The sequence below is a fragment of the Cornus florida genome, unplaced genomic scaffold, assembly GCF_030987335.1.
Source record: "Cornus florida cultivar Cherokee Brave unplaced genomic scaffold, ASM3098733v1 CherokeeBrave_3.0.0_Hap2_Chr06, whole genome shotgun sequence".
Lineage (NCBI taxonomy): Eukaryota > Viridiplantae > Streptophyta > Magnoliopsida > Cornales > Cornaceae > Cornus > Cornus florida.
In genome coordinates this window covers 97,277,054-97,302,174 of record NW_026775576.1, presented here as the reverse complement: position 1 = coordinate 97,302,174, position 25,121 = coordinate 97,277,054, and the positions used below count along the sequence as shown (strand labels likewise).

Genomic DNA, 25,121 nt, shown 5'->3' with positions numbered 1-25,121 from the left:
TCAAAAATTCAAAACCTTGATATATATATATATATATATATATTTGCGAATGACCTTTCATATAAAAATGATTTTGTGTATTATCTGTAATTCTTGATTTTGTGTATTCTTGTTTTATTTTTAAAAGGAGGAGGGGTGGCTAAAGATTGGCGAAGCTCACGAGCAAATTGATTCAGACAGTCAACGTTTTCTTGGAACCAAACCGTGAATGTCGGTTTGGTTCGGTCTGATTCTAAATCTCAATAATGGTTCGGTTCCGGTTGTATTTTTAAAGAATCGTTAAGATCGGTTTTGGTTCCGACAGGAACCGTCACAAAACTGAACCGTGCGCACCAAAAAGTAAAATTTATTTAGAAAGATAATTAAACAAGGGCATAATTGTAAGTTCACTATTTTTTTTTTTTTTTTTAAATGATCTTTTCACTTTTTATTTATAAATATATAAAAAACACTTTAGTCTTTTAATCGCTTGACGGATAAACATATCCTTGTTAGTACGGTATTATATACACTATTATATATGTATATGATGATGTAAAATTAGTGTGAGAGATTTGAAACAATTCCTTTGTCTGTGACACTTTGTGCATCCTCTTAGAAGAATTTCGTGCTATGCTTTGCTTTTGATTTTGTTTGCAAACTAGTATTTTTTCTTCCTTTTTTTTTTTTTTGGTCTGACAATAAAGTATTTTTGCTTCACAGGGGAAGATAAAAATGGGGAAAGAAAGTGGATCAAACACTGGACTTCCTTGACCATCGTCCAACATTCCAGGGGTAAATAAGGTATTATGATTTAGAAACTTGGATGAAAATAAATTGTAAATGCAGGACTTATTTGTCCTAACAAAAAAAATTTAGGACTTGATTGTCTTTTTGGTGTAAAATAGAATGAAATTTTCCCCAAATTGAAGGCTTCATACCTTCTTCCTAGCAACTTCTAAGCAATTTCTTTGTCTGCATATATAGAAAAAGTGATACTATAAAAAGAATACAAAGTGGTTGATTTGCAGTTTCGAGTAGTTAATTGGTCACCAACACCATCTTTTCTTCCTATCTAGCTCTTTCGAAAATACCCAATTCCAAGGCATGGCTTCTGGCATAGTCTTGATACCTTCAATGGCTACCTACTTATTTGTAATGAATGGTACGGTCGGAATCTACAACGCTGTTGCCAGGGGCTACTATTCCTTTGCTGCTGCCATCATTCTGGTATTTTGTGTTCTGTTCCTCAATGAATACTCGGTGTCGGATTATCGAAAATTGGCTCCGAACAAGAAATCAATCGGGAAAGATTTCTTGAAATTCGGCTTCTGGTTCTTGTCCACAGCCACGGTTTTTGGTTTTGCGTTTCGTATCGTGAGGTTGATCTACGTTGCCGCCGGTGAAGCAGACCTTGTCTTGCTGGCTGCTTTCATCCCTCTCTACGGCGTCGCAATTGTTGGCAGTGCCTACCTTTTCCATCTCTGCAGATTTCCTGCTCATAACGGAAATGGTTGCACTCATCATGATCATCGCTGGATTCACTGCTGCAAGGGAAAGTATATGGTTTAAATTAAATGTTATATTAGTTTGAAATCCCTTTGTGTCTTCTGAAAATTGTTGTACGAAGGAGACCAATTTAGAGAATAATATGTACCCGTTGTTGTGTATTGTTTTCTGTTTAATTTACAAGCTTCATCACAGAAATTGTCTTCTCTTTTAAGTTTTTGTGTTATTTCCAATTATATTTCCTGATGTTGGCGTTTGTTATAATTTAATATAACTGTTTGAAAAAATTTCTGTTTCAATTTAATAGTACAATTACGACAATTTAATAGTACAATTACGCTTCATTGCTAGAAAACGCGTAGTGACAATTTAGCTTCATTGCTTCAATTATTGACGGTTTCTGGACCATTGGTCCAGTAATCATAACAACTACTGGGTCGCAATTGACCCAAATCTAAGGTCGATCTCTATGGCCAAAGGGGTGGGTATCCACCATGTTCATAGTGAAAGTGGGGGTCGTAAAAGCAACCCAGGGTTGTGCCACGGACGGCGACGACCACAGGCCCCTTAATAAGGCTTTGGATAGAAGGTTGTGCAGAAAAGCAACCAAGTTTGGTTGCTGCTTTTGGGCAGCTATTGGTTTGCTCCATGAGTCACTTGCCACCCCCCTAACACCTAATGAATTGACATTGACTTATAAATTGACCAATTTGAATAATGAAATTACATATAATATATATATATATATATATATATATATAATTGAAGTTAAAACCCATCAATTGCCTCTGATCCACAGTTTATATACGTACACTTAGTATATATTTTTCCGGAAGGTCATCCACCATTTATATTGCTACAATGGAAGGTATGGTACACATTGGCAGTGATGGAATGTATGCTACACCATATATTAACTAAATTCTCGCATATATACATGTATATAGTATGCAATATATATGTGGATATCTCTACACTCTCGATCTCTCTCCAAATTTGTGTAAGTATATATATATATATATATATGTATTCATATTCAGTGAATACCACCAAATCAATTGTTGGAACCATTTGTATATTTGTGTCATTTGAAGGGAAATTTCAATTTGATTGCACACTGGAAGGATTTCAATTGCGCACTCTAGAAGAATTTCAGTAATGGTTTTATCTGTATGTCTCCAAGGCGGCGCCGACACCATCACAACCTTCGCTCCAAGCTCGAGAAGGATTCAAAAATCACAGTTGGGTCTCGTCTCTGTCTTCGGCAACACTCTGCGACCAAATCAGACAGTTCAAGGCGACGACTTATTTGGTGGTTATGGCAGCAACGGTGGTAAGGGAGTTAGGGGCGGAGAGGGCTAGGGATTTGGTGATGGGTTTGAGGGAGAGGCCGTGAGTTTGGTGTTGGGTTTGTTAGGGTTAGAGCTGCCATGGTGGTTGTCCGTTGTCTCTATTTTTTTCTGTTTTGGCGGTGGTGGATCGGTGGTGGTTGTGTATGGGTTTGACACGGTGTTTGAGTTCTGAATATATATATATATAAATGTGTAAATCTCAATAGAGAGAAGCTGAGTACTGTTAGAGAGAGAAAATAGAGAGAGTAGGATTAGCTTTCTGATGGAGAAGGTGAGGTTAGAGATGGTTCGGTATTTAATTATGGATAATGCTCGGCAAGTCACCAGGTTTTGGTCGCAGTACTCAGCTTTTGGGCAGCTATTGGTTTGCTCCATGAGTCACTTGCCACCCCCCTAACACCTAATGAATTGACATTGACTTATAAATTGACCAATTTGAATAATGAAATTACATATAATATATATATATATATATATATATATATAATTGATTGCAGAAAAGCAACCAAGTTTGGTTGCTGCTTTTGGGCAGCTATTGGTTTGCTCCATGAGTCACTTGCCACCCCCCTAACACCTAATGAATTGACATTGACTTATAAATTGACCAATTTGAATAATGAAATTACATATAATATATATATATATATATATATATATAATTGAAGTTAAAACCCATCAATTGCCTCTGATCCACAGTTTATATACGTACACTTAGTATATATTTTTCCGGAAGGTCATCCACCATTTATATTGCTACAATGGAAGGTATGGTACACATTGGCAGTGATGGAATGTATGCTACACCATATATTAACTAAATTCTCGCATATATACATGTATATAGTATGCAATATATATGTGGATATCTCTACACTCTCGATCTCTCTCCAAATTTGTGTAAGTATATATATATATATATATATGTATTCATATTCAGTGAATACCACCAAATCAATTGTTGGAACCATTTGTATATTTGTGTCATTTGAAGGGAAATTTCAATTTGATTGCACACTGGAAGGATTTCAATTGCGCACTCTAGAAGAATTTCAGTAATGGTTTTATCTGTATGTCTCCAAGGCGGCGCCGACACCATCACAACCTTCGCTCCAAGCTCGAGAAGGATTCAAAAATCACAGTTGGGTCTCGTCTCTGTCTTCGGCAACACTCTGCGACCAAATCAGACAGTTCAAGGCGACGACTTATTTGGTGGTTATGGCAGCAACGGTGGTAAGGGAGTTAGGGGCGGAGAGGGCTAGGGATTTGGTGATGGGTTTGAGGGAGAGGCCGTGAGTTTGGTGTTGGGTTTGTTAGGGTTAGAGCTGCCATGGTGGTTGTCCGTTGTCTCTATTTTTTTCTGTTTTGGCGGTGGTGGATCGGTGGTGGTTGTGTATGGGTTTGACACGGTGTTTGAGTTCTGAATATATATATATATAAATGTGTAAATCTCAATAGAGAGAAGCTGAGTACTGTTAGAGAGAGAAAATAGAGAGAGTAGGATTAGCTTTCTGATGGAGAAGGTGAGGTTAGAGATGGTTCGGTATTTAATTATGGATAATGCTCGGCAAGTCACCAGGTTTTGTTTCAATGAGTGAAATGGATATTCACTATTTATTTATGGATACAATTCAGCAACTCATCCGTGAGTAGCTACACCCTATTCATCTCTACTGTGTTTCAATATTAATTTATCACATCAACTTTAATAATAAAACAACCCACGAATTTTTTAATTGAATAAAGCTGATGTGATAAATTGTTATTGGGAGACACGATGGGTGGTTAGGGTAAGTTATTCACGGTGAGTAACTTAAGCATTATATCCTTTATTTATTATTTATTCATGAATATAATGAGTATTCATTTTTTTTACCCATTAATTTAAATTAATTGCCCAAATAATTTAATTTTAGTGGATAGATTTAAGTATAAATTGTCACCCCTAATTTTAACTATCCTATGTTGATTAACTAATTAGGTTTAATATTACAATTGAGATGTTATAAAGTAGGCACTGTACAAAAATGAAGGTGGAGATAATTTTCACCCTGTGCAGGGCAGATATCCAAAATTTGAATTCTCTATATAGAGTAGTTGTATTTTATTTTATTTTATTATTATTATTTTTTTTGTGTAATAAAAATATTCAAACAAATACTTCCACTAAGACTAGAATCCTCAATTTTCAAGAGTCAACCTTGCTTTGAGAGAGACTTAAAGGACAACCACTCAAGCAAACGCTTTGATTAGTTGGATTTCACTTTCAATTCAATATTATTAATTGAGAGATGCACAAGAAAAATATGTAGTTTTAAAATAAAAGCAGTCTCAGCCGCGACCATCCCATCCTAAAATCCCAATTCGGAATGCACACTTCCTCTTCCTCACCTTTCTTCTTTTCTTTTTTCTATTAAATAAACAACTGCTCACTTATTTTTTTGAAATTTCAATTCGTCTGTCTGGGTAATTTTCAATTTCATTCGATTCAGTTTAAGATCCGTCTCTCCTTAAAACTCCATCTCTCTCCTCACAACCTCTTCTTACTCGAAGAACGACTCTTCTTCTTGGCTCTTAGTAATCAATGAGCCAACGGTAATATATTGCGATTCCTTTCATATTTTTTGACAGAAGGGTACGACTTTTTCCCTTGTCAACTCACACACTCACATGTCTTTGTGGGTTCAAATTCTCGTAAAGGCCCGTGACTGTGTAAGTGATTTTCACATAATCTCAACCTCATGTGTGAGGTTCTTATCAAAAAATAAATAAATATATAAAAAATTCCATTCCGAATCATTTACCAATATTATCATTAAAAATTCACTTCAAATATGGTTTAGCGATTTGTTCGCTGGGCTTTGGAACTTAGTAAGGTTAAGGTATGGGATTTGAGTTCCGTTGGGTGTTTTTTGTAACTAACCTCCGCTGTGCAGTGACTTACCTGGCCCGAGTAGGGAGGTGCCCTTTCGGGTTCCCGGCCTGAACGGGAAGATGCCTTTTCGGGTCCTCGAGGATTAGTCAGAGGGGCTCTAAGAGTTCGTACCATCTCGGATACCTCGGGTTAACTATATATATATATATCATCATTAAAAGAAGAGGAATGCTAAGGACAGTCACTAAGGCCACCTCTCATTCACAGTCGCTATTTTCATTGATGAGTAGAATTGTAATTAATGCATTCATTGATTACAAGTTTTCAATTTTTTTATAGAATATTAAAATTATTATTTTTTGACAAAATAGTCCTTTTAAGCCTTTCATCCATCTCCTTAGTTCTTACTTAATGACGTTTACATATATAGTGCGTATATGCACATATATATAAAGCATTACTTTCCTCTTCTTTTTTTTTCCTCTCCTTGTATATGCATATATATATAAAACATTACTTTTATTTTTTATTTTTTTTCCTTGTTAGATCTGTATGGGTTACTTTCATTTTCTTTTTCCTTAGATCAGTATGCCAGTTTATATATATTCTCTATATGAATTCATGGTTGAAAGGATTGCACGCACACACACAGATATATATAAAGGTTAAACGACAATTAAAAATAAAAGGGAAGAAAGAATACACTAACATATTGTTAGCTATTTTTCTACATATGAATTAATGGTTGAAAAGAAAAGTAACGCTTTATATATACATATATATATATATATATATATGCATGTATCTATATATACATATATTGGCATACAGATCGAACAAGGAGAGGGAAAAAGGAGAGGAAAGTAATGCTTTATATATGTGTGTGTACACAAAATATGGGTCGTGATACTCAGGCAGAAGCCTCTGACCTATTTGCTAGGCAGAAACGATGTAACGGTCCAGCTGGCAAAAATTAATTATATTTTGGCTCAGTGCGTGGACATCGTCACCAAAATTAATTATATTTGGCCCACTGTCGTCCTCATCACGTTCCTCTGCTTCATCGGCTTAACTGTAATCATCGGAAGAGGGCTTCCACGACCCACTGGTCTTGTTCAATCATCTCGCCGTCATCCTCTTTAATCTTTCTCAACAGCTGCTGGTCGAGGCGGCTCAATCATCTCACCGCCATGCGCCAGACAATCATTCCTGCTTCAGCCGAAAATTTCAAATGATCGCCGTGAGTCTTTTCATCCAGCCACCCGATGGAACTCTTTGTCGGAACCGGAACGTTCATCCCACCGGCCAAACGGTCATCATCGGCATGCATACAAACTCATCGTCGAACAGAACGACTGTCACTGGTCCACGCCTTGCGAGAACAGCGTTCTTTGTCGTCGGCAAAATCATTCGTGCTCACTACGGCTAAGCGTTTCATCCTCGCCGTTCAGACCTTGTTATTTGGAATCATCTTCGCTTCTCGCCCGATCTCCGTGAACAAACTCAACGCCGATGACATCATCCACCCTTTGTCACCATTGTCGGCGACCTATTATTCTTCTGTGCCGGTTCTCTGTTGAATCCTTGCTCGCCATTAGGTCTAGTCTATGCTCACCACCGGACGGCCGGCGAAAAAAAAAAAAAAAAAAATTTGCTCTGCATCAGCGAGAGTATCTTCGTCGACGCATTGTTTTAAACTTTTGAACGAACCCATAGGCCAACAACATCGCCTCTTGTTCATCTCCGGCTTGAACTTTACCGGTCTGCAAAACAAACCACCGTCGTCTAACTTGCGCCTCACGAGCCCACGCTCTTGCGAGTATATCTAACTCGCGTAGAACGCGCCCACCCACTCCTTCTTCAGCAATGTATTTCCGGTGTTGTTAACCCTTCGCAGATCATCACCGCTGCCGCGACGCCATACCTTGTTGGTCGTTGCACATCGTCAGCCTTTGCTGGATCAGACCAACGCTATGGTGAAACCGGCTCTTGAGAGAGAGGAGAGACGGGAAGATGGATTGCACGCCTTTTTTTTTACGGAGTAATTTTTTAAATTTTTTTGCCAGCTAGACTCCACATAGGATTTTGCCTAGCAAATCGGCCAGATCCATCGACGTGAATATCATTTTTCATACATTATATACGTAAACGCGAATCATATGAGAATTGAGAGCTGAGGAATGAAAGGTTTAAAAGGATTGTTTTGTAAAAAAAAAATATAATTTTAATATATGTGAAAAGTTGAAAACTTATAATTAATGAAGGTATTAATTATAGTTTTACTTATTAATGGAAAAAGCAACCGTGAATAGGCAGTCCTTAGCGTTCCTTTTAAAAGAATTGTCATCGAAAGTAAATAAGTGTACATATATTTTTTTCCCAAATAAATATTTTCGGACTTTTTTTTGAAGAATAAAAAGCAATATAAGATCTAAATAGTAATTAATATACTAGAATATTCAAAGAGAATACGAACCATTATACTTTAAGTTATTTTTCTCAACTTCTATCTGATCAAAGAAAGCCTAAAAAATATACAAAAATTAAAAGTGTAATTTGCATTCACACCCTTTGAGGTTTGAGTCAACGTCACTTAACGGACAGTCAATGCATCAGTTTACATTGACACCTCTTGAGATTTCAAAAATTTACATACACACCCCTCTAGCTGAAAAAATAATTATTTTAACCTTTTGATTTGGTCAACAAATACATAAAAATTATAAATTACTAACATAATTATGTAAAGTTTCAAAAGTTTACATACACGTCCCCTACCGAAAAAAATGATCATTTTAACTTTTGACTTGGTCAACAAATACATAAAAGTAATAAATTACTAATATAATCATGTAAACTTAATTTTGAAGGATCAAAATAACCTCCGTTTTACATTTTGTCTAACCTTTGACTGGTATTTCTTCCCCTCTCTAACCTCCGTGTTTGGTAGGGTTGATTTGGAGGGATAGGGAGAGAAAAGAAAAGAGAGGATAGTGTAAGTTTGTGTTTGGGTAACTTAAGTGGAGGGATAGGGAGGGATAAGGAGAGATAGGGAGGGATAGCTATCCCTCCTTATCTCTTATTTGCTTTCTCCTCAAAATTGAGAAGATAGGGAGAGATAGTGAGAGAAAGGATAGTGATTTTAGTGGTATTTTGATAATACCAAAATTAGCCTCCACAAATCAATACACAGATTTATTATTCCATCCAAGTCCCATGGTTATGAAAGGATAAAAAAGTAATTTGTCTATTATCCTTTCTTTTCTTTTCTCTTCTCTATCTTATCCAAACAAAAATAACTATCACTTCTTTTCTTTTCTCCCCTGTCTATCCAAACACAAATAGAAATTATTACTATCCTTTCTTTTCTTTTCTTTTCTTACTAATACTATCCTTTCTTTTCTTTTCTTTTCTCTCCTAACTAATACTATCCAAACACACCCTAAAAGTCTCTCCTTTTCTCCATAGCAAAGGATTGATTATCGACCTGGTCAGTGGCAAGCAATACCGATTCGCGACGGAGATCAGAAAAACAAAGTAATATAAAGCAAGAAAAACATTCGATTAAAGCGTCAATAGGTCATCTTCGACTATGCGTAGAGCCAGGGCAACCACGGCGGCGACAGCCAGAGAAACCAACGGATTTAGTCCGACAGCTGCCGTGAAGGAGATCAGGTTTCGTGGCGTTAGAAAGAGAACGTGGGGCAGATTTGCAGCGGAGACATCTATGGTTGGGCTCGGCACCTTTGACTCCGCCGAGGACGCGACGTGAGCCTACGATACCGCCGATCTCTCCTCCTTTCCCATCCCTCCCTATTCTCTTCTCCAAGAAAACCCTAACGGTGTCCTCATCAACCACATAGCACCATCGAGTCCTTCAGTGGGCCCAAGCCTCCGCCGTCGCAGACGGCTGTGACGTAGCCTTCCTCCTCCAGGCGATACCCTCGCTCGCCACCAATCGTACCCGACAATTTCCACAGCGACTGCGACTCGTCGTCGTTTCGGAAACCCTTGGCTTTGTATGGCGTGTGTTGTGTTTGATGTGGCGGTGCGGCGGTTGTGGCGGTGGACCGGTGGTAGGTGAGAGGGGATTACAGAATATTGAGGGGGTATTTTTGTCAATTAACGGATTCGGGCAGATATGGCTTTTGAAACCGCAAAGTTGTCAATGTAAACTAGAACTTTTGCCCTTTCACATTAATCCAAACTTCAAGAGTTGTAAATGCAATTTAGCTAAATTAAAATTTGATTTTATCTTAACGTATTGGGTTTCCCACAGTTTGTTTAATTAATGTCACAGAGTATCACGGATAATGGATTATAGTTGGCAGGTTAGCAAAAGGGTCCAAAAACTTCATCCATTTACTTGCCAAGAAATTTCTATGCAATTTCTCATCATTTCTTTTCTTTCATGAAAAGTGATGTAGAGAATCAATAATGGTTGTTTAGTAGTTCCAGGTAATTGCTCAGTCTCATTCTATCACAATAAAATTTTCAAACTCACAAACAACATGGACAACTATATACACTTAATCCATTTTTATTATAAATTGTTACAAATAATAAAATTAAAGTAAATATTATTACGTAATAAAAAATAATAATAATAATAATAATAAAAGAGGGTAAAATAGTCTTTTAAATTGGTATTGGGTTGCACTTTACCCTCTTTTACATCACCACCAACCCAAAACGCCATTCACGTACGCTTCTTGTCTGTTACTACTAGTCTTCTCTACTGCAAATTGCAGAGAGAGAGAGAGAAGAGAGAGAGAATCAAATCCCCATGGCTTCGGAAGCATCTCTACGAAGTCAGAAAACCATATACTTGATACCTTCACCTGCTACCTTTTTGTTCTCAATCAACGGCACTCTCCAGGTCTACAATGCTTATACCAGTGGCTCCTCTTACGCGGCTGCTTTCATCACTTTGGCCTTCTTTGCTCTCTTGCTGGTGGAATACCATCTCTCTGATTATCGAAGATTGCCTCCAAACAAGAAATCATTTGTGAAAGATTTCTTGAGGTTTGGGTTCTGGTTCTCATCCACAGTCATCATGTTTGGCTTCGCATTCTGGCTCATGGGGGTTGCTGCTGCTTCATCGCTTTTCTTCCTGGCTGCTTTCATCTTCCCTCTCTTGGGCTTTCCTACTGTTGCCAGCTCCTACCTTTTCCATCTCTGCAGATTCCCTGCTCGTCATCACCATCGTAACTGCAGCTGCAATGACGACAAAACAATTTATTTTTCTGGTTTTAATCTGATTTTATATTGAATATCCAGGTACTACTGTTTTCTTTATATTTAATCATGATCTTGGTTGTTAATCGTTTAAATGCATGATCATTTAGATAGGTGTTTTCAGTGTTTCTTACAACATTTATTATATATTCGATTGGGTTTATTTGAGGTGTTTTGGGGCGGATTGGAAGGAATTTGCGACTTCTGGGGGGTGTATGAACCCTAGATTTTTTACATTGTCGGTTTGATCATTCATTATAGGACATGGTTTTCTGCCATTGTTGTATCTATGGATAGATTAGAGGATGGCCAAACAAAGCCCTAATGTTTCGTTGCGATTGGGGTTCGTTTGGATGGTCACATTGAGGTTGGAAGGTGGCTGGTTGCAGAAGGGGTCGAAACTTGATGAAGGAGGAGGAAGAAGGCTCTCCATGCCAAATCGACGATGCCCACGAGCGAAAGATGATGGCCCGTGGTGGTGGTGGTGGTGGTTCTGGTCTCAATTAGAGTCCACTGGACCCCACTCGCCGAGCAATGGACGCATTTTTATGCTCACCCGAATTAATTTAATAATTCTATATCTTTAATTAATAAAAATGTAGAAAATATCAGAAAATTATGAAAAATTGTGAATATATAGTATTAACCATTATGGGGTCAGAATATACCCCAACTAACTTACTTGGTTTAGGTTATGTTTAGGCTAATTAGCTATTTAATTAGTCTAGAAAGAGGACTTGTTAGGCAGGACTATAAATTATTTTTAACTTGATAACACACCAGGTAGTATTAACAAAGTTACCTATATCTAATGAGTCGACATTCTTTAATTTGAACTGTGTAGTTCTCTTAAAGGCATTTTACTCAATTTGTGGGAAGCACATTGGATAATGAATTTTTTTTTTTTTTATCTTTTTTCTTTTTTTCTTTTGTCATGGTCTAATTATGAAATACAATACTAAAAATGCATAGGTGCTTCCTTCTGATTTATTTATTTATTGTAGGAAGTTCATGCTTATGGTTGTTGTGCTTCATTAGAAAAGTTGATCTTGGATGTGATTGACAAAGTAGATATATTTCCATTGAACTAATTTCTTCATTCTAATAAACCAGATGGTAGTTAACTGTTGACATTAAAACCAATATTGCAATGTGCATTTATTATTAGTTTTAGAGCAGACTAGACGGCAAACAGAGGAAATGTATTTATTTTTTTACATAACAGGCAACAGCCCATCAGATCGAATTCTTGGTCCAAATTTTTTGTTAGCGCGCTCTCTCTCTTTCCGGGAAAAGAATTTTCTCATTCTTTCTTACATTTTGTTCTGAAACAACTCTGTGTGTTTCAATCATAATAAAGTAACTAAAAGACGTGTTTGATTATTTTATTGGTGCAGGTATTCATCTGTTTTATGGGTGATGAGATTATGAAGCAAAAAAAAAAAAAAATTCACTTACAGTTTAGAAGTTGGTGGAAATGGCAGAAAGTTAACATGGCATGGCAAGGAGTAGTTCCAAGGAGCATTCGTGGTAGTCACAAGACAGTTCGAGACAGTCTACATGGTCAGAAAAACATAATGCACTCTTATTTTCTGGTGCTGATAGACAGGAGCTGGAGCTCAATGCGGCTGGCCGAATATGGATAGAATAGTTGTAAGCCGGCAATATGATAAGGATCTCATGGTAACCTTTTTCTTGTTTTTTTTTGAAATAGTAAAATATATATCTGCTTTAGATTTGTTCTTAAATTGTTATAGGTTAGTAGACAGTATCTGTTGTTGATCTGTTTCTGGTTTATGGATCAATTGAGTTAAAAGTGCAGTTGGCCGGCTTTGTTTATGGATCTTATGTTTTATGGCTTCAATGGTAAACAATACATCTATTTTACCTTTTCTATGTGTTTGGGTTGGTAATGGCATACAAAGTCAGGAAGTGCAAATTGCATCCCATTGAGTTGATCAGTGCATGGGAACCAAAAGTCAGTCTCATTCATCATTGTCTATGTGGCTGTTGCTAGTTCACTGCTTCCTTTCCTGGCTGCTGACTTCTCTCTTTATGGCTGTTGAGTTTTTAAGCTGATCTGATTGTTGACAGTTGTTTACCTTTTCCATATCTGCAGATTTGGAAATGCTTGCAATGAGAACATATAGTTCGTGTTTTGTGTAAATGTGACGATGCTAGTTTGAAAATCCGTATGTTGAGTTTGGGAGCATCGAATAGGTACTATTTGAGGACCATGTTACAAGGATCATTTCAGAAGCTACACATTTCTTTTTTACTGTACCATTTTGAAATTATGATCATTAAGTGCTGAAATATCAATGTTCACATACGAAAAACAAAATGAATAGGAGAGACAACGAATACTCCGTATATGCTTAGCCAAAAACAGTAGCTCAAGTTTGCTATGCTGGCAAGAAAGAACTAATGAAATCTTTCAAGTTTGAAATATCTCGGCCATTATTCGAACTCTCTTCTTGTATACAAGAACATTCAAACTTGCTCGTGTAATTTAGAACCTGAAAGCCGTCAATCCAAACACCTTCAACGGTTTACATAGATTTATAAACAGATGAAATGCTTGTCCATCCTGAATATGTGGAAAAGGTGACAATTCAATATCTCAATTAACCTTCAAGCCTTCTATATGGTCTTGGCTTCATACATTGTTTCATATAATCAGTCCATCATTAACACGAGTTAAAAACATGTCTACTCATTAATATCACCATAATAAGTCTAAAACCACCATAATGTTATAAGCATATACAAAAACAGACCACCATAATGTTATAAGCATATACAAAAATATTGTTCATCACATAAGCAAACAGCAATGAAATCACAGACTCCATATCAAGCCCCTCTTTCTCTCATCATCAAGCCCAAGAAACATTTTCCTCCACAAGGCATCGTCACAAAACATAGTTAAGGCCTTGAAATAACGATCGCTATCAAGGCCTTCCATGCTATCCAACGCCGCCACGAAGGCCTCAACTCTAGTCATGTCCTCATCAACTTCTACACCACCACTTGTTCTTCCATAAACATCAGATTCAACAACCTTCTCTATTGCTTCAGCCCTCCTCCAATAATCACCAAATACGTTCATGACATTACACATTGCCTCTAGGAAGTCGTCTTCACTGTCCGTACTAAGAGAATCAAGAGCATTAGAGGCAGACGTGCCATCAAACAAATCGGAAAGCAAGTCGTAGTGTTTGCATCCTTTTCTCTGAAGCCGCTTAGCATTCTTGACTTCCTGCAATTACATTTTATTGTTAATTATATAAATAAATGGACACTATTACAAGTATTAAAATTCCAACTAACCTTGTACATCTTCTCCCATTGAGCCTCAGTGAGCGTCACCTGCCCAGATTTAGAGTCCCATGATGAACCAATGTTGGATAAAAATTCCTTATAGGACTTGTATCTGTCTCTCAATTGATAGAATTTATTCCTTAATTGTTGTCTCGTGTAATCCCTACACGTCAACCTTTTCATCCCCTCTTCTATGGCTTTCCAACCTTTGGGATAAAACGTGGTTGTTTTTCGATTTCCTTTCTTTTTTTCCTCTTCCATTAACATTATAAAGTATTCTTCAAATTTATCGTTCCATATTTTACCATCATCAGATCCAGTCTCGGCCACCTTACTGTCCTCATCCATGAATTGAGTATATGGATCCATCAATACTTTGTGCTGTTAGATTAATAAATTAGATAATGCATTTGCTAATAAACAAGAGCATAATTAATTAAGAGAGAACATAAATTAGGAAATCTGCACGTGTATTACTTCCGCTATAGTTGCAAGTAAAATTATTTACAAATTCTCATAAAGAATATGCAACGCAGTAGAAATTATATACTAATCTCTCCTACATATACCCATATTATTCTAATGACCTACCAATTGATTAGATTGACAACTAAATTCTCTGCGGTGTTTTACCAAACAAGTAACATGCACCCACAAAAATTCTCAATTTGTCAAACAACATTGGACTCTGATCATCTCAAATTGACAATATGAACACAAATGCATCCACAAAATCGTGTTTCAACCAGATCCATAAGTAAAGGAAAATGGGAAAAAGAGAGGGAGATAAACAGTAAAGTCAGAGGAGAGAAAGATAGAAAGTTACCTTTGTAGCCCGATCGTTGTTGTGGTGAAAAGAGTTACTAGATGAGATGGAAAGAGAGAGATGTATAAAGAGCTTTGGTTCAGAGGAAGAAAAGTGAGGGGGTAAAAAATGAAATGTTGGCGGGAGGGACAAAATGAAATGTTCAAATAATTCAAGTTTCAACTTTTAAGGGATAAGTTGGTAATTTTGTCTACTTATATGGGAATTCGGGAAATACTTGCTAGTGGCCTACTTGTTCAGAATTTTTTCCTGAAAAACTCTTAGGTCCAATTTATATTAAATGGATTTGACAGTCAACAAAACGCATTTGAGCAGATTATATAATAAAAATAAAAAAAGAATATGTTTTTTTTTCATTTTTTCCAAATATGAAAGGAAAAATGTTTGTATCTTCCGTATAGTTAGTAAAATATGATGAAAAAATCAGGTTATAATTGGCTTTTTTCATAAATAAAAATCTATTAACAAATTAGCATAAAAGAATGAAAATAAAAAAATATATATGTATACAGATATGTTTGAATATAATTTCTTTTTTTGTTTAAAAATTCGACCCCACATGCTATTTTTCTTCTCATATGCCTTATATATTTTCCTTTCAATAATGTATATTTTTTTACCATTCATTTCAATGGTAGAAATCAATAGACTAGAAAATATGGTGAAAAAACAGGGAGTATGCAAATATATATATAGATGGAAAAGAAGAGGAAGGCCATTGAGAAAAAGTGATATAAAAGAGGGTTGTTTAGTAATCTTGGGCATGGTTAGCAGTATGGCGATACGCGATTTGTATCGGCCAGTTTACATTGATTTTGTTCGAGTCATTTATATTGCAACCGCAATCGATATTACGACCTTAACCGACACTAGAAACTATGATCTTGAATGATGTTAAGGACATATATGACAAGAAATTGCTTGGAAATTTCTTGGGTTCATGAACTTCTTCCATTTAAATTTCCAAGCAACTTATCATCATTTATTTTCTCAACCTCATTCATCATTATTATAAATCTTCAAGTTTTATATATAGGATAAAGTGAAAAAAATAAAAAAAATAATAATAATAAAAAACCTTGAATTATCTTCAAATTTACAAATAACTCCCTTTTAAATATATTTTATGCATAATACCTTCTAAACTATCATATTTTGTTACAAAATGACCCATACCTGATATATTTTTCATTCATATGACCATAATTCTGTTTCTCATTGGTTACACTTAATCCATTTTACTTATTATAAATTGTGTAAAAAGTTAATTATAATTTGATGATATACTTTACATTAAATTTGCATAAATTAACCATTAATTCTTAAAATTAATTGTTTAAATAAAAATAAGGTAAAGTACAATGACACCCCTGAAGTTTAGGATAAAGACAACTAGATACAAATTGGTCTATTTTTGGACAATGACACCCTCTTGTCAAAAATTTGATCCAAACAACCCCTTAAAAATGATTAAAAGCCAATATTGCCCTTTAATATTTTATTAATTTAAATTATAAAATATCAAAACTCTTAAATGATGGTTTTACTCTTATACACTTATTATGCCTATATATATATATATATATATACATAATTGTTCACTTGCTCCCTGGTGTGCAAGAAAATGTATGCACACCTCGAGTATTAACGATTAGATTCCATTGGACAGTTAAAAAAATAGTTTATTCTTTTATATCCAACGGTTAAGATTTAATTTGTGCATAAATTCCTTACACACCAGTGAGCAGGTGAACAGTCATATATATATATATATATATATATATATATATAGGTCTTGGTGGTGGATGTCATGGTTGGTCGAATCTTTGGGGCAGGTCTGGGTGTATGGTGGTTTGAGAGAAAAAATGGGTTTCTCAAATAGATTATACCTGGTAACCCATTTAAACCTATTTGATCCAATGGTATTTAAATCAATTGTATTTGTCAATTTTATATCAAAGGGTAATAAAGTCAATTCACCATTGTTACGGTGTCTTTGTCAATTTATCAAACTTGAAAGTGTGTCATTGTTCAAAAATAAACTAATTTATATCTTGTTGTCCCTTATGCCAAAATTCAGAGGGTGTCATTGTATTTTACCTTATAAAAATAAGTAATTTTTTAAAAAACAATATAACTAATTTATTAAATTTTCATGAATATTTTGTATGAAAAATAATATATTATTTTACGATAAATAAGTTTAAATAGAGTCTAATAAGTTTTATTATAAATAGTAAAGTTTTAATAATAAATTAATTATCTTAAAAAATGATACTTACAACTCCTTTTTTCTTTTCTTTTTTCATTTTTATGATAAATTGATACAAATAATAATTATTTTAAAAATGGTATAATTATATGACAAATTTAATTTTAAAAAGGGTAAAATAGGCTTTGTGATGAGTTTGTGTTGCACTATACCATATGCTCTCGTTGTTTGTTACTACTACTACTACTACTACTACTACTCTACTGCAAATTACTGAGAGAGAGAGAGAATCAATCGACCATGGCTACCAAACCATTTCAACAAAGTCGCAAAACCAAAACCAAAACCATATACTTGATACCTTCACCTACTACCTTTATGTTCTCATTGAGTGGTACCATCAACGTCTACAATGCTTATGCCGGTGGCTCCTCTTACGCGGCTGCTTTCATCCTTTTGATGTTTTGTGTTTCGTTGATCACAGAATACCATTTCTCAGATTATCGAAGATTCTTGAGTCCAGCCAAGAAATCATATGGGAAAGATTTGTTGAGATTTGGGTTCTGGTTCTCATCCACAGTGATCATGTTTGGCTTTGCATTCCGGCTCATGATGGCTGCTGCTTCTTCGCTTTTCTTCCTGGCTGCTTTCATCTTCCCTCTCCTGGGCTTTGCAACTGTTGGCAGCGCCTACCTTTTCCATATCTGCAGATTTCCTGGTCATGATATTCACTGCTCTTGCAATCACGATAGAACACTTTATTGTTCTGGTTTTAATGTGGTTTTATATTGAATATCCAGGTAGTGTTTTCTTTATATTTTATCATCTTGGTTGTTAGTAGTTTAAATGCATGATCATTTAGATTGGTGTTTTCAGTGTTTCTTACAACATTTATTTTACTTGATTGGGTTTATTTGAGGTGTTTTTTGGGGCGGATTGCAAGGAATTTGCTACTTCTGGGGGTGTTGTGAACCCTAGATTTTTACATAGTTGGTTTGATTATTATAGGGCATGGTTTTCTGCCATTGTTGTATCTATGGATTGTTTAGAGAATGCCCAAACAAAGCCCTGACATTTTGTTGCGATTGGGGTTCTCGTTTGGATGGTCATATATAGAGGTTGGAAGGTGGCTGGTCGCAAAAGGGGCCAAACTTCATGGAGGAGGAAGGCGGCCCTCCAGGTTTACCCGAATTAAATTACTAATAATTCTATATTTTTAATTAATAAAAAATAGAAAAAAAAATATTTTAAAATACTAAAAAATTATGAAAAATTGTGAATATATAGTAGTAACCATTATGAAAATTCTCTTTAAGGCTCTTTGTTTGGAATATCAAAGCCATGGATTATTAGGAGTGACAGTGAGTAACTCTGTTAATATTGTCCATGCCATTGGTGGGGTAAGTGTTTTTTTCAAGTCCACAATGCTCAACAAGAATTATGGTGCCTTCCTCATACCTATAACTGAGAAGCTTTGATTCCTAGACCTGTAGTTCAATTACCTAAACAGTTTACAATAATCTAATAAACCAGATGCCTAGTTAACTGTTGACATAAAAACCAATCTTGCAATGTTTATATATTAGTTATAAAGAAGACAGCAAATAGAGGAACTGTATTTCTTTGTTTACTGAACAGCCCCATCAGATCGAATTCTTGGTCCAATTTCTATGTCTCATTCCTGCTAAATAGTTTTCTCATTCTTTCATACATTTTGTTCTGAAACAACTCTGTGTTTTCCGATCATAATGAAATAACTAAAAGACGTGTTTGATTATTTTATTGGTGCAGGTATTCAACTGTTTTATGGGTGATGATTATGAAGCAAAATAAATAAATAAATAAATAAAATAAAATAAAATCAGTTACAGTTTAGAAGTTGTTGGAAATTGCAGAAAGTTAACATGGCAAGGAGTAGTTCCAAGGAGCATTCGTGATAGTGATAAGACAGTTCGAGACAGTGTAGATGGACTGTTTATTCAGAAAAACATGGCACTCTTCTTTTCTGGTGGTGACTGACAGGTGCTGGCCGGCAATATGATAAGGATCTCATGGCAACTTTTTTAGACAGTAAAATATATATCTGCTTTAGTTTTGTTCTTAAATTGTTATTGGTTGGTAGACATTAGTATTTCTCTCTCTTTGTATATATATATTTCTATGTAAATGGGCTAGATTTACAATGCTGGGTAGTTGTTGATCTGTTTCTGGTTTATGTGTCAATTGAGTTTAAAGTGCAGTTGGCTTTGTTTATGGATCTTATGTTTTATGGGTTAAATGGTGTCAATAACATCTCTTTTCCCTTTTCTATGTGTTTGGGTTGGTATTGGAATACAAAGTCAGGAAGTGCAAATTGCATCCCATTGAGTTGATCACTTAGTGTTGTATGAACCCTAGATTCTTACATAGTTGGTTTGATCATGATCAAACCCTAGATTCTTACATAGTTGGTTTGTTCAATTTAAGCATATCACAGTTTCTTTCCAATGAGAGTATGGGAGGTTCATGAAGTAAATGGACTGATTATTTAGAAAAGTTTAGTTTCTTTGTTGAATTTGTGATTCTTGCCATGGGGTAAAAAAAATTTTTGCTCAGTTGCTAAGTAAACAGTTGATAAGAAAGTTAGGAACAATATTCGAGTGATTTACCACTCCAACCACAAATGAAATTTTTTGGAATTAGCATTTTTATTCCTCTTTGTTAAACATTTAAGTTCTTAAGTTCATCTAATGAATGTTGTCAATCATAAACTAATAATTGTTTCACTCCGCATAAATATACACCTATATCATAATAAATCAGTGACAAGAAACATTTTGCTCAATAGATTATACAATTTGTACAAAAAATTCAATGTACCAACATCAAGCACACACCGGTCTTAGAGAATGAGAAGTGGTTGTTTATACCATTTTTAAAACCAGATGTACGATTCATATTTCATATCATAAAATTTTCAGGAAAAATAAAAAATAATTACAGTTAAAAAAAAAAAATTAAGAATTTGAATAGGAAGGTGATATGTTGACACTAGAATCTGTCAAATTTGCTCTGTGATCAATGTGGTCCATTCCAAACTTCCCTTGTCCTCGTTCATTTTCTTGCTCGGTAGTGGCGACTACTCCATGGTTGCTTTTATCATTTCGATATTTGTTTTTCTGCTTGTCGTATGGTCGGATTATCGAAGATTGCCTCCAGACAATAAATCACTTGGGAAGGATTTCTTGAGATTTGCCTTTTGGTTCTTATCCACGGTTATGATTTTTGGCTTTTTGGCGTCGCAAATCAAATCGCGGATTTAGGTTCAACGCTTGTCTTCCTGGCTGCTCTCTTGCCTCTTCACGGCATTGCATTTGTTGGCAGTGCCTACCTTTACCATATCCGCAGATTTCCTGGCCATGATGGAAATGCTTGCACTGATGATTGCTGCAGCAATGAGAACACAACACTTTATTAAATTGTTTAAATGTGATATTAATTTGAAAATCGGTATCGTTTTCTGAAAGTTGGTAGTATGAAAAACTGTTGAAAACAAAGACCAATTTAGAGAATAAGTTTGTTCAGTGGATATTGTTTCCTGTTTAATTTCACTAGTATTTTTGAGGACCATTTACAAGCTTCATCTCAGAAGCTACAAGCTCCTTTTTTATTCTGGATACTACATACTACCACTTTGAAATTATACTACTGTTCATAAAAAGAACGAGACATAAGTGCTGAAATATCAATGTATGCTTAGCCAAAAACAGTAGTTCAAGTTTGCTATCCTGGGAAGAAAGAACTAATCAAATCTTTCAAGTTCGAAATCTCTCAGCCTCTCTTCTTGCATACAAGAACATTCAAACTTGCTCGTGTAATCAAGTACCTGAAATCCGACAATCCAAACACCTTCAACAGTTTACATAGATTCATAAACATGTGAAATGCTTGTTCATCCTGAATATGCCCAAAGGGTGACCATTCAATATCTCAAGTAAATAGGCATAACCTTGAAGCCTAGAAGTTCTATATGGTCTTGGCTTCATACATTGTTTCATATACTATGTCTATCATTAACACAAGTAAAAAACACTTCTATTCATCATAATTCAATAATATCACCATAAAAAGTCTAAAACTAAGCATATACAAAAAAAGACCACCATAATGTTATAAGCATATACAAAAATATTGTTCATCACATAAGCAAACAGCGATGAAATCAGAGACTCCATATCAGGGCCCCCTTTCTGTCATCATCAAGCCCAAGAAACATTTTCCTCCACAACACATCCTCAATGAACATATGTGCGGCCTTGAAATAACGATCGTTATCAAGGCCTTCCATGCCGTTCAACACCGCCATTAAGGCTTTAATTCCAGTTTTGTCCTTATCATCATCCCCAAGACTAGTGGATGTTCTTTTGGCCGAAGAGTGGGCACCGGCACTAGTGGCAGATGTGTCGTCAAACAAGTCGGAGAGCAAGTCGTAATGTTTGCATCCTTTTCTCCGAAGCCGCCGAGCATTCTTGACTTTCTGCAATTACATTTTATTGTTAATTATATAAATAAATGGACACAATAACAAATATTAAAATTCCAACAAACCTTGTCCATCTTCTCCCACTGGGCCTCGGTGAGTGTCACCTGCCCTGATTTAGAGTCCCATGACGAACCAATATTGAATAAAAATATCTCATAGGACTTGTATCTGTCTCTCAATTGGTAGAATTTATTCCTTAATTGTTGTCTGGTGTACTCCCTACCGATCAACCTTTTCATCCCCTCTTCGATGGCTTTCCAACCTTTGGGGTAAAACGTGGTTGTTTTCCGATTTCCCTTCGTTTTTTCCTCTTCCATTAACATTATAAAGTATGCTTCAAATTTATATAATTTATTCAATGAAGCAAATAAAAATATATAATTAATAATTTTAAAATACAGTACTAGTGTATTTTTAATTACTTTTTTTTATCCTTACAATTAATTTTTAATTTTTTAATTTTTTATTCTTTTATGGTAGTAGTACCACTAGGCACTAGTATCATGTTGTTGATTTTATAAGGATAATACTTTTTATTAATAATTGTAAGGATAATACAAAATTGAAAATCAATGAAGCAAACCACGATCCAATCCTTGAAGGTTCCCAGACAATATGCTCTTTTATAATTTATCAACTCAATTAGAATGGGAATGGGAATAAGTTACTAATTTGTCATTATCACATAAAATATTCAAATATAATTATTGAACAAGTCCTATATACTGGATACAACCAATTATTCCAGATTTTTACTAAAAGCCAATTCCAATATATTATTGTTGTTTATAGCTTCTTTTCTTCTTTGCAAGTAAAATTACTTCCAAGTTCCCTTTTTTTTTTTTTTTTTTTGGTAATTCAAAATTACTTCCAAGTTCAAATAAAGCATATCTAACACACTATAATAATTATATTAATAGCTCCTACATATACCCATGTCATTCTCTAGACATTCCAACCAACTAGAATGACAGCTAAATTCTCTCTGGTCTTTTACCAAACAAGTAACATGCAACCACAAAAATTCTCAATTGTCAAACAACTTTGTACTCCAAAACCATCTCAAAATAACAAATTTAACACAAATATGCGCACAAAATTGTGTTTCAACCAGGTCCATTCAATAAATATAATTCAAAACAAAGAGGGAAAAAAAAAATATATATATATATATATATATATATATATATACATTGATAAGAAGAAATAAAATAGAAAAGAAAATGAGTGAAGAAAGGATCTGTAAGATGGAGAGTGAAGAAGGAAGAGAGAGAGTGACCTCTGCATGAGAAGAAAAGAGAAGAGTGAGAGAGAAAAGAAAACCTGTCGTTGGAGCGGTGAAAAGAATTTACCAAATGAGAGAGGGAGAGAGAGGAGCTTTGGTTCAAGAGGAAAAAGAGAGGAAGGAGGGTAAATTTGAAATGCTGGCGGAAGAAACGAAATGAAATGTTTTTCTTTTTCTAAGTAAAATGTTTACTACTAAAATATTATGTCTTACTTATTCTCCCTACTAAATTTTAATTTGTTTCGACGTAAGATATATATATATATTTTTATGAGCTCGTTTATTAATATTTTTACTTTTTTTCTTTCATTTTCTTCAAAAGTAAAAATTATAATTTTACTTTTTTTAAGATAAAAAAAAAAATAAAATAGTGTTTAATAAGAAAATTTTATTTTTATTATTTTGAAAGTAAAAAATAAAAAGTAAATTTAATAATTTTAGTTTTAATTTTACTTTCCTATTATATTTCTGAATCTAAAAAAAACTGAAATCTTAGCCGAGCCTTTGCAATCCTCGCAAAGAAGACAAAGCACGACGAGATGGATTGAAACGGCGATGACTTTCAACGAAATTGTGTTCGGCGACGGCGAGCACCACACATCCGACCACCACCATATCCAACCCCACCGCGGCGAACCCATTTCACCCATAACCTTCCTTCATACCCATCAGTTCATTCATCACATGAAGATGGTGTTCAAATCCCTAACGCAAAACATGAGTATTAACATTCCTGCAGATTTCAGATTCTCCCATCATTGCGCAAGCCTTTACAATGAAAGGAAAAGTCAACCCATCAGCCCCAACCCCAATTTCGCATCCGATGGTAAACACAGAGACTCTCTTTATACTCTGACATTAGCTTTCCAGATTGAATTCCACCAAATCAAATTCAAATTGCATTCAATTGGGGTGGTTTCAAATTCTTCCCGCTTATCCTCAAGTTGGGTGGTTTCAAATACTTCCCAAGCATCCACAATTTGGGTGGTCACAAATGGTAGTACATTACCAAAGAAGGTGATCAAAGAAATTGAAGATTCCACTGTGGGTGTTACTGAAGTGGCTTGCCCTGATCTGGGTTCAATTATGGTGATTAGTAATAGAGACGCAGAGGCTCCAGCAACAGGCGTGGGTTTGTTAGGCAGTGAAGAAGATGTCGAGCACTGTCTAAAATGCGCACAGGCAGCAAGGAACGACAAGCTCCGAATGGATTTCGGTGGTTGTGAGGCTTGGGATATGCCGGCGGTGCACCGAAACAGCGTCCGATCCTATACAATATTGGGATTTAAGAAAGGAAAATGAGTCATTGCTCGTCGGCGATGGCGTGCTTGTCGAATCGACGCCGCCGTCTTTGGCGGTGTACGAATCGGAAGAGCGAGGATCTATAAATCCCTTAAATTTGATGGGTAGAAGAGTTTGGGCAGATGGAGATATGGTGGGTTCAAAATGAGAAGCCTTGAAGAACAACGATAAGCCTTCGGTTGTGTCGTCCATGGTAGATTGAGGGCGAGCATAGAGAGAAGAGAGAAGACGTTACAAACGAGACAGCAACTCACGCACAACTTATTTGGGATAAACAGTGGCCCGTGTGGTAATAGTGTAAGAATCAATTTCCCGCTACAGTCCAGAAAATATAGAAAGCATCAAAAAGTCACTTTTCACTTTATTCATTAAAACTGATTTCACTTTCTCTTTTTAGAAATCATAATCAATTTTATTCAACATAATTTTACTTTTATTTTTACTTTTTCAGAGTTGACGGTGGAAAACAAAAATTATTTCCTGTTAGTAAACAGGCCCTATGTAAATTTTTTTTTTTTTCATTTAGTAAAAGTTTAGGTCGAATCTATAGAATAAAGTGTGTAAAATAATCTGCTAAAATTGATGAATGTATTATTTTTGTTAGATTTAAATATATTTCTTCTTTGTAAATATTTTACAACAATAAAACACCAGAAAAATATTTACGCCCAACAATACAGAATTTTATGGCGAAAATTGA

General features: G+C 35.2%; 2 protein-coding genes and 1 long non-coding RNA gene across 3 annotated transcripts; 1 reads left to right on the top strand and 2 right to left on the bottom strand.

Annotated features, from left to right (window-relative positions):
* Positions 1-13,641: 13,641 nt before the first annotated feature.
* LOC132315053 (L10-interacting MYB domain-containing protein-like) lies at positions 13,642-15,563 on the bottom strand. Its single transcript, XM_059813813.1, has 3 exons — positions 15,101-15,563; positions 14,284-14,655; positions 13,642-14,212 (listed from the first exon to the last, which is right to left on the bottom strand). Exons 2-3 carry the CDS (start codon positions 14,641-14,643, stop codon positions 13,793-13,795), a joined length of 780 nt encoding a protein of 259 aa, XP_059669796.1. The 5' UTR covers positions 14,644-14,655; positions 15,101-15,563; the 3' UTR covers positions 13,642-13,792.
* Positions 15,564-17,562: 1,999 nt separating this feature from the next.
* LOC132315052 (uncharacterized) lies at positions 17,563-19,551 on the top strand. The gene is made up of 2 exons (XR_009483566.1): positions 17,563-18,112; positions 19,104-19,551. It is a non-coding gene; the product is annotated as an uncharacterized LOC132315052 (long non-coding RNA).
* A 1,779-nt stretch (positions 19,552-21,330) lies between these two features.
* On the bottom strand, positions 21,331-23,367 carry LOC132315051 (L10-interacting MYB domain-containing protein-like). The gene is made up of 2 exons (XM_059813812.1): positions 21,900-23,367; positions 21,331-21,828 (listed from the first exon to the last, which is right to left on the bottom strand). Exons 1-2 carry the CDS (start codon positions 22,155-22,157, stop codon positions 21,514-21,516), a joined length of 573 nt encoding a protein of 190 aa, XP_059669795.1. The 5' UTR covers positions 22,158-23,367; the 3' UTR covers positions 21,331-21,513.
* Between the last annotated feature and the right edge of the window lie 1,754 nt (positions 23,368-25,121).